The sequence below is a fragment of the Pelodiscus sinensis genome, chromosome 8 (genome assembly GCF_049634645.1).
Source record: "Pelodiscus sinensis isolate JC-2024 chromosome 8, ASM4963464v1, whole genome shotgun sequence".
NCBI lineage: Eukaryota > Metazoa > Chordata > Testudines > Trionychidae > Pelodiscus > Pelodiscus sinensis.
The window spans coordinates 28,829,529-28,845,350 of NC_134718.1; the positions used below are offsets into that span (position 1 = coordinate 28,829,529).

Genomic DNA, 15,822 nt, shown 5'->3' on the forward strand with positions numbered 1-15,822 from the left:
ATTCTCACTTCTGTAAGGATAGAGAAGATTGGTCTGAATCTCTGAGGTGCTTGAAAGCCCACTAAAGTGGGAATGGAAGGAAGGGAGGTGTACACTTCACTTGGGTGAGATCTAACCTGTTAGTACTTAATTCTTTCCGACCAACATAAGGATACATATACTGAAGTACATCTTCCACAAAAGTACCTATTCCTTGCATAGTTACAGGTTTTTAAGAAAAGAATTTATGACCATGTTCACTTTTTTCATCTCATATTTTTCTGTTATGACGTTTCAACATCTATGATCTTTAAGGTGCTGTTTGAGAATATTCTGTTTCATTACTGGTTTTAATATTATTTGTTTGATTTTTTTTTTTTTTTATGAAGCTGAAGAGTATATTTTTGATCTTTTGTTTTGGGTTTTTGGTGGGTTTTTTGAAGGGTCAGAACTGACACTGGAATATATGTTCTGATAATTGTATGCAGCAACATACATAATGTCTGTGCCCATGATGAGATGCTAGTTGATGGTTGTGGAAACTGCACAAGAGTGCACACAGATCTGTAGTATATGTGCTACAAAAACAGTAGCATTTCTTTATTTTTAAATGGTGGCAGTTCTAAAGTGTTAGACATGACAAAAGTTCTCTGTATTTGAAATAAATTATGGACCCAAAGTATTTGCTTGCATCCTTTGCTTGCACATAAAATATATGTCAAAGCAAGTTAAGGAAAGAGCTTCACCCTGTAAAAATCTATACATGAATATTTCAAAATTACCCTAATTTTAGGACAAAATAGTTATTGAAGAGTATCTAAAAAATGTAAATGTTGTTTTATTTGGTTTAGCCTATACAAATAATCCTAAAAATCTGCTTGTTCTGGAAATAGTCTGTAAGAATGTTCAGTAAGAATCTGTGGAATAGCCGAAGTCACTGTACTGAAGTTAGATTTTGATTTTAAGTGTTTTTTTTAAATACTAGATCAGTGGTCTCCAACCTTTTTAACCACAAGATAACTTTTTCAATTTAAGTGCAGTGTAAGATGACCTACCTCATACCCAAATACCTTGGCCCGGCTTCCTTCCCCCACTTCTCTGAGGTCCCCACCTCTGCTCCTCCCCTTCTCCGAGGCCTCACCTTGCTCACTCCATCCTCCTTCTTCCCCAAATATCATTCACTTCCCCCAGGCTGGGCTTGGGGTGCAGGCTCTGGTCTTAGACCAAGAGGTTCAGAGCGTGGGAGGGTACGCCCTGAAGGTAGGGAGGTGGGGTGGGTTCTGGAGTGGTCATGGGGATAGGACATTGCCTGGGGAGCACAGGGTTGGGTGCTCAAGTCCCTCCCCCTCCCCCGTGGTGGCTGAGTAGCCAACAGTGGCTGTGTCAGGGATGGACCTGGCTCCTGCATTAGGAAAACAGGATAAGGGACACTATGAAGGTGGAGTGGGCTCTTGAGTTACCTAGGAGATAGGGAATTTGCTTGGGGAGGGCAGTGCTGTGGGTTTGAGTCCCACTCCTCCCCCCCCCACCCCACCTTGGGAGTGGCCTTCTGCCCTGGCCTGCACCACTCCTGAAAGCAGCTGGCATGTACAGCAATGGCTCCATGTGCTGTCCCTCATCTCCAGGGCCCAGTCCCACAGCTTCTACTGGCCACAGTTCTCCATTATTGATCAATGGGAGCTGCAGGAGTAGTGTCTGCAGGCAAGGACACTATGTGGAGCCCCCCTGCTCTGACTTTCTCAGGGGCTGCAGGGACATAGTAGTAACAACCCCCCATGTGTGTGTTGGGTCAGGAGATGAGAGGGAAGGACAGTGTGTGTTTGTGAGAGTGACAGAGACACACACACTGTGTGAGCGTGACAGAGATTTGCATTGCCAAGCTCCCTCCACCCCCTACCATCTGTGTGGAGACAGGGTACAGGAGTGGGGCGAGAAGGGACAACCTAACATCAGGCTTCTCCCTCCCATACCGTGCACAGCAAGCAGGAGGCTCCCAAGGGGCAGCTTCAAGGCAGAGGGTAGGAGCAGCATGTGGGTGGAGGGGCTTCTGAAGTGCAAGCACTGGATAGCTTCCCAGCCAAACCTGTCAGGATCACCTGTCAAAGGCGCCAAGATCTACCGGTAGATCTCGATCTACTGGTTGGTGACCACTGTACTAGATTATATTGCATTGTAGCCTTCCTTAATCCATATTGTCATATTATTTTTTTAAACCTAACATGTGAACCCTAACTTATTTTGTAAAAGTAGCAAACTTTCTTAAAAGTGTTTGTCTTCTAGGTCACGTTGATGATCTCTTTCCTTTTTTTCTGAGACATGCTAAGCAGATCTTTCCTATGCTGGACTGTATGGATGATCTGCGCAAGATCAGTGATTTAAGATTGCCACCCAACTGGTTAGTGTATTTAAGTGTCAGACTTCCATATTACTGTTATCAGTGACAACAGTTTTCATGCTAAAGATTATACTAATTTCATTATCTGGAAGATAATGTTGTCATAGCTAATTATAAAACCTGATACTGTGTACATCTGACTGATAGTACCAGTGTAAATATGAACTAATATGTACAGAAGAGTAACTGGTTTTGATTAGTTCAGTAGAGGTTAGTAGTTAAAGCTTTGCTATATATCTAAACCTGATGCAGAGCTTAGTCTCATCTCTGTGGTGGGTATTTATTTCAGGAAAACATGCAGAACTTTTAAATCAAGGGTCATGTGACATAGAATCATAAAAACATAAGACTCAAAAAGACCCTGAGAACTCAAGTCCAGCCTCCTGCACCATGGGAGGGCCAAACGAACTAATATACGTGACAGCAGTGTTCCCTCTAAGCTGGTTGGCAGCACAACTTCACAGGTGATTCATCAGCCCTGCTCATCAGTGAGCTCTGTGCATGGAGCCCTGAGCCACTGACTGGGTGGGGCTGATGAATCACTGGGAAGCTGTGCTGCCCCACTGCTTAGAGCAGGGGTCTCCAACCTTGTTATCCACACTTTTTCAATTTAAGTGCAATGTAAGATCTATCTCAAACCCAAATACCCTTGCCCTGCTTCCTTCCCTCCCTTCTCTGAGGCCTAGCCCCCGCTCCACCCTTTCTACGAGGCCTCACTCTGCTCACTCCATCCCCCTTCCTCCCCGAATCTCTTTCACTTTCACCAGGCTGGAGTAGGGGGTTGGGGTGCAGGCTCTGATCTTAGGCCAAGAGGTTCAGAGTGTGGGAGGGGATGCCTGGGAGGTGTGGAGGGTTCTGGAGTGTCCTAGGGGATAGAGTGTTTGCCTGGGGAGTGCAGGGTTGGGGGTCTGAATTCCTCTGCCCACTCTGTGTGTGGCTGGACAGACAACATAGGCTACCCCAGGAATGGAGCTGACACCTGCATTAGGAAAGCAGGATAAAGGATGGTGTGAAGGTTGGGTGGGTCCCTTTGGGGATAGGGTAGTCACCTGGTGAGGGCAGGGTGATGGGTTCAAGTCTCACCCACCCTGGGAGGGGCAGGATAGCCAACAGAGGGTGCCCCAGGGACAGAGCCAGTTCCTGCATATGGAAAGCAGGGCAAGGGACCCTTTGAAGATAGGTAGGGGGGTGGGCTTCTGGAGTGGCATTTCCATGGGGAGTGCAGGGGAGAAGGGGGTTTGAGTCCTGCCCCTGCAAACACGCACCCTGGGAGTGACCAGACAGCCAACAGAGGATAAAGGACCCTGTGAAAGTAGTGAGGGTGGTGGGGTGAGTTCTTGCATGAAGTAAGGGATGGATCACTTGACTGGGGAGTGCAAGGTGGTGGGTTCAAGTACAGCCCACCCTGGGAGCAGCAGAATAGCCAACAGGGGCTTCCCCAGAGATGGAGCTAACTTGTGCATTTGGAAGGCAGGAGAAGGGACCAGCAGAAGGGAGGTGGAGTGGGATCTCTAGTGAATGGTGGGACAGGGCATCAGCCTCTGGAGCACAAGGTAGTGGGCTCCATCTCCACCCACTCAGGCAGCAGTTGGGCAGCCAACATGGACTGCCCTAGTTTTAGATCTGGTCCTGCATTAGCAAAGTGGGATAAGGGACTCTCTGAAGGTGAGGTGGGTTCTGTTCTGGAGTGGACCAGGGATTGGAGTACTTGTCTGGGGGAAGCACAGGGTGATGGGTTCAAGTACCACCCACCCTTGGCGCTTTGGGGCAGCAAACACAGGTGTCCCCAGAGATGGAGCTGTTTCCCATATGAGGAAGGCAGGACAAGGGACCTGCTGAAGGTAGGGAGGTGGATTGAGTTCTGCAGTGGACTAGGGGATGGAGCACAGGGTTGGAGGCTTATGTCCTGTCCACCCTGTGAGCATCTGGTCAGCCAAAATAGGCTGCCCCGGGGATGGAGCTGGATCCTGTATTAGGAAGGCAGAATAAGGGATCTGCTGATGGTAGGAAGGTTGAGGGGGATCTCCAGTGAATTTGGGAATCAGCCTCTGGACCACAAGGTGGTGGGCTTGTTCCCACCCCTCTCCACCCACTCAGGCAGCAGCTTGGCAGCCAACACCAGCTTCCCCAGGGATGGGCCTGCCTCCCGCACTTAGAAAGCAGGCTAAGGGACCCTCTAAAGGGAGGATGGTGCGGGGGAGAGAGAGATTCTGGACTGGCTTAGGGGCATTCACCTGGGGAGCACAGGGTGGTGGCATCAAGTCCCACCCCTTCTAGGCAACCAAAGTCCCACTCACCCCCCTCCACCCATGGTGGGAGCCACCAGACAGCCAACACAGGATAAGGGACCCTCTGAAGGCAGTAAGGTGGGGAGGGTTCTAGAGTGGCTTAGGGGATATGGCACTTGTCTGGGGAGAGCAGAGTTGGGGGCTTGAGCTCTATCCCCTCCCAAACACCCACCTTGGGAGCAGCTGGACAGTTGCTCCAGGGATGGAGCAGTGGAGTTAAGGCAGGCTTACTCCTACCCTCGCCCTGCACCACTCCTGAAAGCAGCTGGCATGTACAGTATTGCTAAGCTCTCTCCATCCCTTTCTCTCTGTGTGGAGATGGGGTACAGGAGTGGGGGGAGGAGGGACACCCTGACATCAGTCCCCCCTTCTCCCTCACGCCCCTCACGCACCCTGCACAGCAAGCATGGCAGTTCCATGGCAGAAGGCAGGAGCAGCATGACAGTGGATGAAGGGGCAACTGAAGTGCCAGTGCTTGATAGCTTCCTGGCCAAACCAGTCAGGATGACCTGTCAGAAGCGCTAAGATCTACTGGTAGATCTCAGTCTACTGGTTAGTGACCACTGGCTTAGAGGGAACACTGCATGATAGGTATTTGTTGAATCTGTTTTTAGAAACTTCCCATGACAGGGATACCACAGCCATCCTTGGAAGCCAATTCCTGAGCTTACCTACCCTTTATGGTTAGAAAGTTGTTCCTAATATCTAACTTAAATCTCCCTTGTTGCAGATTAAACACATTATTTCTTGGCCCACCATCCTCTTTATAACAATCTTTAACATGTTAAAAAACTTTGCCCCCGCCCCCCCCCCCCCTCACTGTACCCAGTTTTTTAATGTCTTTTTTCCTCTTGTCTGGACTCTCTTCAAATTGTCCTCACTTTTTCTAATTGTGATGCTCAAAATTAGGCTAGCAGTGCTGATGAGTAGAGTGGAACAAATAACTCCCATGTCTTATATGCAACATTTCTAGAAGTTGAACCTCTAAAATCTAGGACTCTCTGGTCTGGCCACATCCATGATCTGGCAGGATCATGGATAGTGTTGGACTAAAGAGCCCCGGCTGCCCAATTTCAGAAGTGCAGCCCAAGCTGGGTTGCCAGTGGGGAATGCATCCCCAGTGGGGCTGGTATGGTGGGAAGCACAAGCCTGGTGGCATAGAGCACAGCCCCAGCTGGGGCTAGAGGCAGTGGGGCCAGCAGCCAGGAGTGCAGCCTCAGTCGGGGCTGGCACAGTGCAAAACACAGCCTCGGTTGGGGCTGGGGCCAGCAGTCAGGAACACAGGGCTGGCGGCAGAGAGCACAACCCCAGCCAGGGCTGGAGTCAGCAGGGCCGGCAGGTAGGCATGGAGCCCGGGCAAGTGCCTCTGGGGGGCGGGGTGCAGCCCTGGCTAGGGTTGGAAGCTGATATGGTGGGGGATACAGCCCCAACCAGGGCTGGCAGGGTGGGGAGCAGGAGGCAGCGGCAGGTATCAGGGAGCGCAGTCCCAGTCAGGAGCAGAGCCCTACACCTGGGTAGGGAGCCTTGACCTCCCCTTCTCTGGCAAACTCTGTGGTTTGGGACTACTCAGGTCCTGAGGGTGCTGGACAAGGGAGGCTTGACCTGTATTAAGACACACTTGGAATGTTACTTTTTATGCAGCTGCACTGTATTTTTTACTTATATTCAAAGTGTGATCTGCTGTAACTACCAGATCCTTTTCAGCAATACAGCCACCTAGCCACCTATTTCCTATTCTGTAGTTATGCCTTTGATTTTTCCTTTACTAAGAGAAGTACTTTGCCATTGTCTGTGTTGAATTTCCTCTTGTTGAATTCAGACCAGTTCTCCAATTTGTCAAGTTTGTCTTTGAATTTTAATCCCATCCTCCAAAATGGTTGAAACCCCTTCCAGTTTGGTATTCTATACAAATTTTATAAGCGCACGCTCTGCTCCATTATTTGTTTTCTATGTGTATTTATTGTCTTTCTTTGTGTTTTAGGTATCCAGAAGCCAGGGCTATTCAAAGAAGGATAGTTTTTCATTCTGGCCCCACAAATAGTGGAAAAACTCATCATGCTATCCAAAGATACTTGGCAGCAAAATCAGGAATATACTGTGGTCCATTAAAACTGCTGGCTCACGAGATCTTCCAAAAGAGTAATGATGCTGTCAGTATGTTACTTAAACAATTTCTCTTCAACTTTATATGCATTCATGTCATTACAGAAAACATTTTGTTTTAATAACTTCAAGTTTTTAGGTAGTCTTTCAACTAGTCTCTGCTGCAATGTAGTCTTCGGTTATGACACTGTCAGTGTATATTAATACTAGCAGTGCTGACTTCTGATTAATTCTTTAATGATAGTGAGTTTGTAATTCTCACCAGTTTAATTTCCAACACGTTTTATATTAATAAGAAGTTCTAATACCTAGGACCAAACATCTGCCTTTGAATAAGTAACCTGAAACTGTCTCTCTGTGTGGGTGGGTGGGTGGGTGGGTGTGTGTGCGCGCGCGCGCGCACTCATTGTTAGTGGAGTTGTTAGGAGAAAGCTTCCTTTATCTGTTGAGGGTGGTTTGTGCTCAGCATATTGTATGTTGTTGCTGACATGATAAAAGCATCTCCTGGGGCTGAGGAAGTACCAAGTTAAAATATAATACTACACTATGGAGGGTGGGGGTATCTTCTGATTTCCCTCCTCCCCCAAGAATTATCAGTCCTATGCTGCCTAGTCCTCTCCTGGACAGTACAATTTAAGTCTGTTTTAAGGAATGTGAGTTCCTGGTAAGGAATAATGTGCCATATTATTATCTCAAATACAGGCAGTCCCCGACTTACGCGGATCCGACTTATGTCGGATCCGCAGTTACGAACGGGGCTGCCCCAGAGTACACGGACTGCGGGACCTCGCGGTCCTGCCACCCGTGTACTCTGGGGCTTTCTCTGCGTCTCCCTGGTCTGCAGACCAGGAAGACGCAGAGCAAAGCCGGAGGGGCTCGGGCAGCCCAGGGGTACCTGGGCTGCCCGAGCCCCCCCCCCCCCCCGGCTTTGCAAAGCTGCGGGGGGGCTCGGGCAGCGAGGCAGCCCAGGCGTCCCTGGACTGCTCCGCTGCCGGCTTCCCCGCGGCTTTGCAAAGCCGCGGGGGAAGCCGGCAGCGGGACAGCCCAGACGCCCCGCGGCTGTCCCGCTGCCGGCGTCCTCAGAAGCTTTGCTCCCCGTCTCCCTGGTCTGCTGGTCTCCAGCAGACCAGGGAGACGGGGAGCAAAGCCGCGGAGGACCCAGGCGGCGGGACCGCGGTGCGTCTCGGTCCGCCGCCCGTGTCTTCCTGGTCTGCTGGGGTGGGGGGGGGGGGCGCAGCTAGTACGCCCCTTCCCCCCAGCAGACTAGGCTTTTCTCCGGACGCCTGTGGCAGAGCAGCTGGGGTGCTGCCGGTTGGTCCCGCAGCGCCGCTCTGGGCGCTACTGGTCCAACCCAGCAGCACCCCAGCTGCTCTGGTCCCGATTCAGCCGCTGCTGGTCAGTTTCAGCAGCTGCTGAATCAGGACGCCTGGGGCAGAGCAGATGGGGTGCTACTGGGTTGGTCCAGTAGTGCCGAGGAGCGGCGGTACTGGAGCAACCCAGCAGCACCCCAGCTGCTCTGCCCCAGGCGTCCTGATTTAGCCGCTGCTGAAACTGACCAGCGCTGACTACAGGAAGCCCGAGGCAGAGTTGCTCTGCCCCGGGCTTCCTGGAATCAGCTGCTGATCAATTTCAGCAGCAGCTGACTTGGGGATGCTTGGGGTTCTTAAGTTGATTCTGTATGTAAGTCAGAACTGGCGGTCAGTTTCAGCAGCGGCTGAATCTGGACGCCAGTTCCGACTTACATACAGATTCAACTTAAGAACAAACCTACAGTCCCTATCTTGTACGTAACCCGGGGACTGCCTGTAGTTATTCAGACACTTCAAGTTAAACAGAGCGGATTAGAGAACAGTAAAACAAGATACTTAAAATCTTTGTAGTCAATAGAGTCCAATTAATGCATAAATGGTTAACAGAAAAATAAAGATGATGCTTACTGATATTTGACTTAACAAAACTTTATCAAATTGAAGTGAAGTTTCTCACCACTTTCAGCAGTTATGCTGACCAAACTCTGTAGGTTAGGACCCCACCCCAGAGACAAGTGAATGCTTCCTTTGTTGCATGAGGGAATGTGGAGAAAGACAGTGGTGCTTTGGGATGTTTGTCCCTCACTTACATATTCTCTCTTGAAAAACATTTCAAGCTAGGCTCAGGTTAGGGAACTTCTTTTGGGTTAGGGGCTGCTGATCCACAAAAAAATCAGTTGGGGGCTGCACAAAAAGGAGAAGCCAAAAAACCCCACCCCACCTCACTGGTGTAGCCCCCAACTGAGAAGCAGAAAGACACCCCCCTACACATTTCCTTTGCACATCCAAACCTATGGGGGCCTGAGCTAGAAGATTTTGTGGGTCCCTCTAGGCTCTGGGGTGGGGCTAAAATGTGGGGTTCAGTGTGTGGGAAGCAGGCTTGGGGGCTGTGGTCTGGGCAGGAGGAGAGTGTGGGAATGATCTTGGGGTGGGAGAATTGGGCAAGAGGTGGGGTGCAGGAACGGAATAGGAATGTGGGGTCTTGGCAATTTGAAGAGGGTTGTTTACCTAGCGCAGCTCCCTGGGGATGTACTTGGCTCCATGTCCCCTGCTGCTCCAGGCACGGCCTCTTGCTGATCCAATTGGCTGTGTTTATGGCTAATTGGAGTGTGTGTGTGTGGGGGGGAGGGCCTCCAGGCAGTGCTTTGCTGTGCTGCTGCTTTCCCAGCTGGGGAGAGGGGGAGGGGAAAGAGGAAGGGCCCAGGAGAGCTTGTGACTCTGGCCCATGAAGCTCAGGGTTGCCCCCTCCCCTCCATCACCTCCTGCAATAGGGAGCCAGGACTGGTGTTCCAGCCCTGTGGGGAGTGATGTGGGGGGACCACAGAGCTGGAATGCCAGCATCAGCTCCCTTATGTTGAGGGGAGGGGAAAGCCTTGAGCTTTGGGGCCTGATCCAGGCAAGCTGTCCGAAGAAGTAGGTTTTGCACACAAAGGCTCATGAAACTATGTATATTTTTGTTAGTTTCTAAAGTGCCACAGGACTACTCGTTCCTTTGTCTAGGACAAGCCATTTTCCCAAACTGAAGTTGGCAAGGCTATGGGGTTTGGAATAGATATTAACATGATCATACAGGGAAATACATAAAATTTTACCACACATTTTATTTGGAGTATACTAACCAGCTTAATATGAATTTTCTAATGCCACCTTTCAAGATATGCCTTGTACAAAGATTATTACATTAGTTTACAGGGTCTGAGTACAGGAGTATATTCTGTCACAATTTTCCCAACTTTTTTCCCTTTTGGAAATATTCTAATTCTATTTTTTAAGCTAAAATTTAATTTCAACTTTGTTAATTCTTTTAGAATGTGCCATGTGACTTGGTAACAGGAGAAGAGCGTGTTCTTGTTGATTCAGAAGGCAGACAAGCTACCCATGTTGCTTGCACTATTGAGATGTGCAGTGTTACTACGCCTTGTATGTATGAATAGTTATTTTCTTCATATACATGAGTTTCTTTATATGCAATGATGTTTATACCTGTGTTGAAATTATTAATATAGAAAACTGCCAAACACTAATTTATTCATAAATATTTTATAAAATCAAAAGACCAATTGTTCTAAACATGCCTAAAAAGCCTAATTAATAGGCAAAATGCTATATTCAAACAGTAACAAAACATTTGTAAGAATTTAATCAAGATACTTACAAATGGGCTGTTAAACCCAGGGTTGCTCAAACCCATATTGGTAAGCTCTAGTGTGGTCAGGCAGGTATTAGCAATGAACCTTTGAAGAGTTTACTTTTTATATCCGTTTACACAAAGCGATGTCATTGGTCTCCAATTTTTTTTTTTTTTTGCTGATGTCAGTAATTGGCATTCACCCTTATTTCCAGTTTTAATCCAGGTAAGATTTATGACTGCCTCTCTTCTCATGTCCTTTCCTTCCCTCCTCCTTCTTGTGCAACAATTTTCCCGTTGAATCTGGGTTCACACATGATTTGACATTAGTGTGTGATTTGGAGAAGCACTGTGCTGGCTCGTTTTAAGACCGATTTTCTGTGTTTTATTTAAAACTAGCTGAAGTCACTGCTATCTGTCAAAGGCCAGCTTTTTAGAAACTTCCCCATATCGATTATGTTTTGAACCAGACATCCTCTCTACTTTCTTCTTCTGTTGTTTCCTTAACCAAACAGAAGAAAACTTCTAATTCTTTAATTTCATATTTATCCCACATCCTATAAGAAAAACTAAAACAATTCATTCTAGTTTTGCAAATGCTGTATGAACTCTTAATTTAACAACTTTTGAATAATGCTGTAACACTGATCTGACAATTATTAAATCTGGATAGTCTCAGGGCAGTCTTGGAATGCAGAAGATAGGGTATGTCTACACTACCCTCCTATTTCGAAATAGGAGGGTAATGTAGGCATACCGCACTTGCAAATGAAGCCCGGGATTTGAATTTCCCGGGCTTCATTTGCATAAGCCGGGCGCCGCCATTTTTAGATCCCGGCTCGTTCGAACCCCGTGCCGCGCGGCTACATGCGGCACGAACTAGGTAGTTCGAACAAGGCTTCCTAGTTCGAACTACCGTTACTCCTCATTCCACGAGGAGTAACGGTAGTTCGAACTAGGAAGCCTAGTTCGAACTGCCTAGTTCGTGCCGCGTGTAGCCGCGCGGCACGGGGTTTGAACCAGCCAGGATTTAAAAATGGCGGCGCCCAGCTTATGCAAATGAAGCCCGGGAAATTCAAATCCCAGGCTTCATTTGCAAGTGCGGTATGCTTACATTACCCTCCTATTTCGAAATAGGAGGGTAGTGTAGACATACCCATACTGAATTTGAATAATTCTTCTAGGAAATAATTTGTTCCTTTTGTGTTGCACTTCTTGGAGATATGTACTTCATATGTAGTTATGTCATCGAAGTGCTCTTCACCTAGCATTGTAATTTTCCTGTTTTTAAGATGAAGTGGCTGTCATTGATGAAATTCAGATGATCAAAGACCCAGCTCGAGGATGGGCCTGGACCAGAGCACTTTTAGGTATGTCCACCAGTATTGAAACTGAGCCATATTACATTTAATAAGGTAGCACCCAAGTGTATTAAACGTAGTATTCATTATGTTGAGAGATGTGTCCAATATAATATGTATAATGCAAAATATGATTAAAATATTTTAAAATTGTTGCTTCTTCACAGCTTTGCTTTAACAATGGAAAGATCTCTCTTACATAAAGTTACTTTTCTACTTTCATCTGTCATTTTGCTTTCCTTTATGTAAATGTTACCTGGCAAATTATTTTAAAATGCTATGTTTTTCTGTTCTCCAGATTGTCTCAGAATGTATTTGTTCTTATCTGTTGCCTACTTGAGTAGTAAAGAAGTCTTATTTTATCCTATAACCTACTTATTCCACTTTTGTATAAAAAATTTCCTATGATGGTTGAAAAATTTTAACTATAGGTAATCCATCAAAATTTTAATATTAAAATTTAGTGTTGAATTTGTTAGCTTGACCAATAATAATCATTTGAATAATCTTTTAAAATGTAAATAGAAGTGGCTGATTTTTTTTTCTGCCAAAAATGCATTAAATTATAAACCAAATTTCTTGTAGGAAATTTTGGAAAAAATGTTATGGTATTATTCAATGCAAATCTTGAATTTTTTTCTTTTCAAAAACTTGAAATCTCATATTGACATTTCCTTTCCCTTCCTTTACCGTTGAATTAATCAGAATGAAGAAAAGAACGAAACATTCCCTTTCCTCCTGATTTTCACTTTTTCCCTATTCTGACCTTTTATGAATGTCTCCATCTCTTGAAAAGTTAGAGTGGAAAAAGGAAATTAACTTTTCCATAGTTGCAGAAATTTTGAAATGTTGGCGTAACAAGTTAGTTTAATTTTTCCTTTATCAAGTGAAGTGATGTAACCGTAGGCACATGTTCCCACCTGGGGCAGATGAGAAAGTGATAGCATCTTGGTACCCTGATCAAGGCACCAAGAGTGCCTGTTAGGGATGTTAGATAACATTTATTTTAGTAATTGTGTAGCCACAAATGTTTTATTGGTTACATGGTTATTAAAATGCTCCCTGGGGGAGGGGCGTTAAAAATTGGCTCCTCACACAGACTGGCTCCCATCTACTGTCCCTTGCTGTTGCCGCTGATACAGAAGCAGCAATATGGGATGGTAGCAGTCCCTGACTGTGGGGGGCCTGAGCTTCCTATGACCAGGGGCGTGCCCCAGCATTATGCCTCTTCCTCTCCCCTGAGCACTACTACCTCTGTGGGAGGCAGGTGACTCCATGTAGCTGGCATGTGCAGAGAGCTGGCAAGCCGGCTCCCCACATGTACCAACTCCTGCTTGACCTCCCCTCCCCCTTGAGCGTGAGAAGCATCAGTGCATAGAGAGAGGTGGCTCTGTGGGCTCTAGTGCTCATGGGGAGCCAATTTTTAAGCTAGCTTCCCCAGCACCAGCTCCTGCCTGCCCCCTGCACTGCTGCCTCTACAGGAGGCAGTGGAGGGGTGGGGCAGGGAGCTCCATGGGAACTAGCAAGCTACAAGAGCTGACTTAAAAGCTGATTCCCCATGGGCACAGCCTCTTGCGTACCCCCCTTTGCTGTTTCTGAGACAGAGTTAGCAAGGGGTGTGTGTATATGTGTTTGTAAGTGCATATAGCTGTTTAAACGATTAACTGATAAGCCTATGCTTATCAGTTAATCGTTTAAACGACTCTATGCTGACATCCCTAGTGCCAGCAGAATATTAAACTTTTAAAATAGTTATCAAATGGATGACAACTGATAGGGTCAGTAATTGCTCCATTGAGACTAAGCAGTGTATATAGTGGTTTAGGCAAAGGCACAAGTAAAAGCCACAGTGACTATGGAAAGGTAGGAAGAAAAAAATCAACAAGGAAAGAAATTTCATTCTTTGTTGTCATCTCCAGCAAGTGTGATTTGTTCTGCCAACACTCAGTATTGCTGATTTGTGTGAGCACTGATATTTTAACACTTCGCTTGGTTGTTTTTTTCAGGACTCTGTGCTGAGGAAGTTCATATTTGTGGAGAAGCTGCTGCTATTGACCTGGTGACAGAGCTTATGTATTCTACAGGAGAAGAAGTGGAGGTAGCTCTTACACTTCCCCTTTTTTCTCCCGTCCAATGGCTATAAAGTTGTGTACACAGTATTCATGTAATCTGTTTTTTAAAAAGTATCTAAAATTTTGCAAGTGACTCATTTGAGAAAATATCAATCAGTTCTGCAGGAGTCAGATCTTGTGTTTGACACGCTGGCTAGGTCTCCTGAATCAAAGCGGGGCTTTCCTGGAGATGTTGCAACATAAACAAAAAAAGTTGTCACCCTTAAGAGAACAATGGGTTTTACAATTTCTGATTACTTACCCAAAGAGAATGCTAGATCTATCCTGAGGTCACCTTTATATGCCCATTTTTCCTAGAGGTTATAATACCCACCTTTTGCTCAGGTCACTTTACTGTTACTTGTTCTTCAGAAATCAAAAATCAGTGGAAGAATTAAGATGATAAAAAGGTTAACATCTGCCAAGGATAACCACTGTAAAAAGAAAAATGCACTCAGTGCTGTTAGCTACCTTCATATGCTCATCTGCAAGACTAGAGTCTTCTGTAAGAGATATTTTACAAACATAGATCCTGATCTTGATAGCATTCTGCATTCAGGATTCCCACATTGGATAGCACACTTTTTTTCTCTCTAACAATAATACGGTCTTTCTTACATTATATATGTCTGTAATGGAATCTAACTTAAAAATAAAAATGGATCAATTTCTGTCTCCTGAAGAGGGTCTTTTAAATTCTCAGTTTGAAAATGCTCATGAGAATGTTCATTATGGTTTGGAATGCATAAGGGTGTGCCAGCTTTTTCTTCTGGGGAGGCACACCATAGTCATAAGATTTATGACTGATTTGTCACAAAGTCACATTTTTATAGTAATTGTAGATTTTGAAAGGGTTTTTGTATTTTGCCTAGACAAAACTGCTGTTTAATCCTAGGTCAGAAACTACAAGAGGCTTACCCCTATTACTGTGTTGGATTACGCACTAGAATCATTGGATAACCTCCGTCCTGGTGACTGCATTGTCTGTTTCAATAAGAATGATATTTATTCTGTGAGTCGGCAGATTGAAGCCCGAGGATTAGAATGTGCTGTCATATATGGCAGTCTCCCACCTGGTAAGATACTTAGCTTTATCTTGGTTTTAAAGAGAACACTCTGTTTGCTGCTGCTATCATGAAAATAATTTAGTAATGAGATTTTGTTTTTCTTTATATCTAGATATTGAATTAAGCAAATTTTTGTTAACTTTTATTATGATCTTGAAGTTAGATTTTTATCAGAAGTGTAATTTTTATTTTGTTCTTCCAACAATACCTTCATTTTATTTTGATTTATCCATTTTTCTGGGGACACTTGCAAAAATTAACATTCATACATACATGTCTGTTATGCCTTTGTTCAGTGAAATGTAAGAGCATGTAGTCTTTTTTGTATAACCTCTTTTGATGGGGAAGGTCTGTTTCATATAATGAAACACTTATGACTGTGTTCTAGGGACAAAACTTACCCAGGCAAAGAAATTCAATGACCCCGATGATCCATGTAAAATTCTTGTTGCTACAGATGCCATTGGAATGGGGCTTAATTTGTAAGTACTCTAAACAGCTTGTGGCTTGTATTTCAATGAGACAGGCATGCTGGTTTTCCTCAGTCTTTCTGAGTTTGTTTAAAGTGGATAAAAGTCCATTGGGTACGCTACCTAATATGTGAGTGCATGTGTCCACAGTCAAGTTAAGTGGTGGCTGACCTTACTGGGTGAAGCTATACGTTTTAGATACTGAAAATAATTACAACAATTAAACTGCTCATTTAGAACTCATCCTGTTGGCACTGAGCATCTTCAGTTGCTTTTCAATTCAGTGGCAATTGAGTGCTCAGTTCTACAGAAGATCAGGTTCCCTGATGTGAAAACTCGTGATGGGCATTTCAGAAACCTGAGAGGTCTTAGTCAAGTCCCAAATGTTACA

The 15,822-nt window shown here is 45.6% G+C and overlaps 1 protein-coding gene across 3 annotated transcripts in view; it reads left to right on the top strand.

Moving 5' to 3' along the window:
* SUPV3L1 (Suv3 like RNA helicase) overlaps window positions 1-15,822 on the top strand; it is a 38,534-nt gene that overhangs the window by 12,250 nt on the left and 10,462 nt on the right. For 2 of the 3 annotated variants that reach the window (XM_006111257.4, XM_075934940.1), the window contains exons 4-10: window positions 2,260-2,374; window positions 6,644-6,812; window positions 10,103-10,214; window positions 11,715-11,792; window positions 13,790-13,881; window positions 14,790-14,970; window positions 15,350-15,443. In XM_006111257.4, coding sequence (XP_006111319.1) covers window positions 2,260-2,374; window positions 6,644-6,812; window positions 10,103-10,214; window positions 11,715-11,792; window positions 13,790-13,881; window positions 14,790-14,970; window positions 15,350-15,443 — 841 coding nt within the window. Of the gene's footprint in view, window positions 1-2,259; window positions 2,375-6,643; window positions 6,817-10,102; window positions 10,215-11,714; window positions 11,793-13,789; window positions 13,882-14,789; window positions 14,971-15,349; window positions 15,444-15,822 lie in introns of those variants that run through there. The other variant, XM_075934941.1, reaches the window with a different exon arrangement.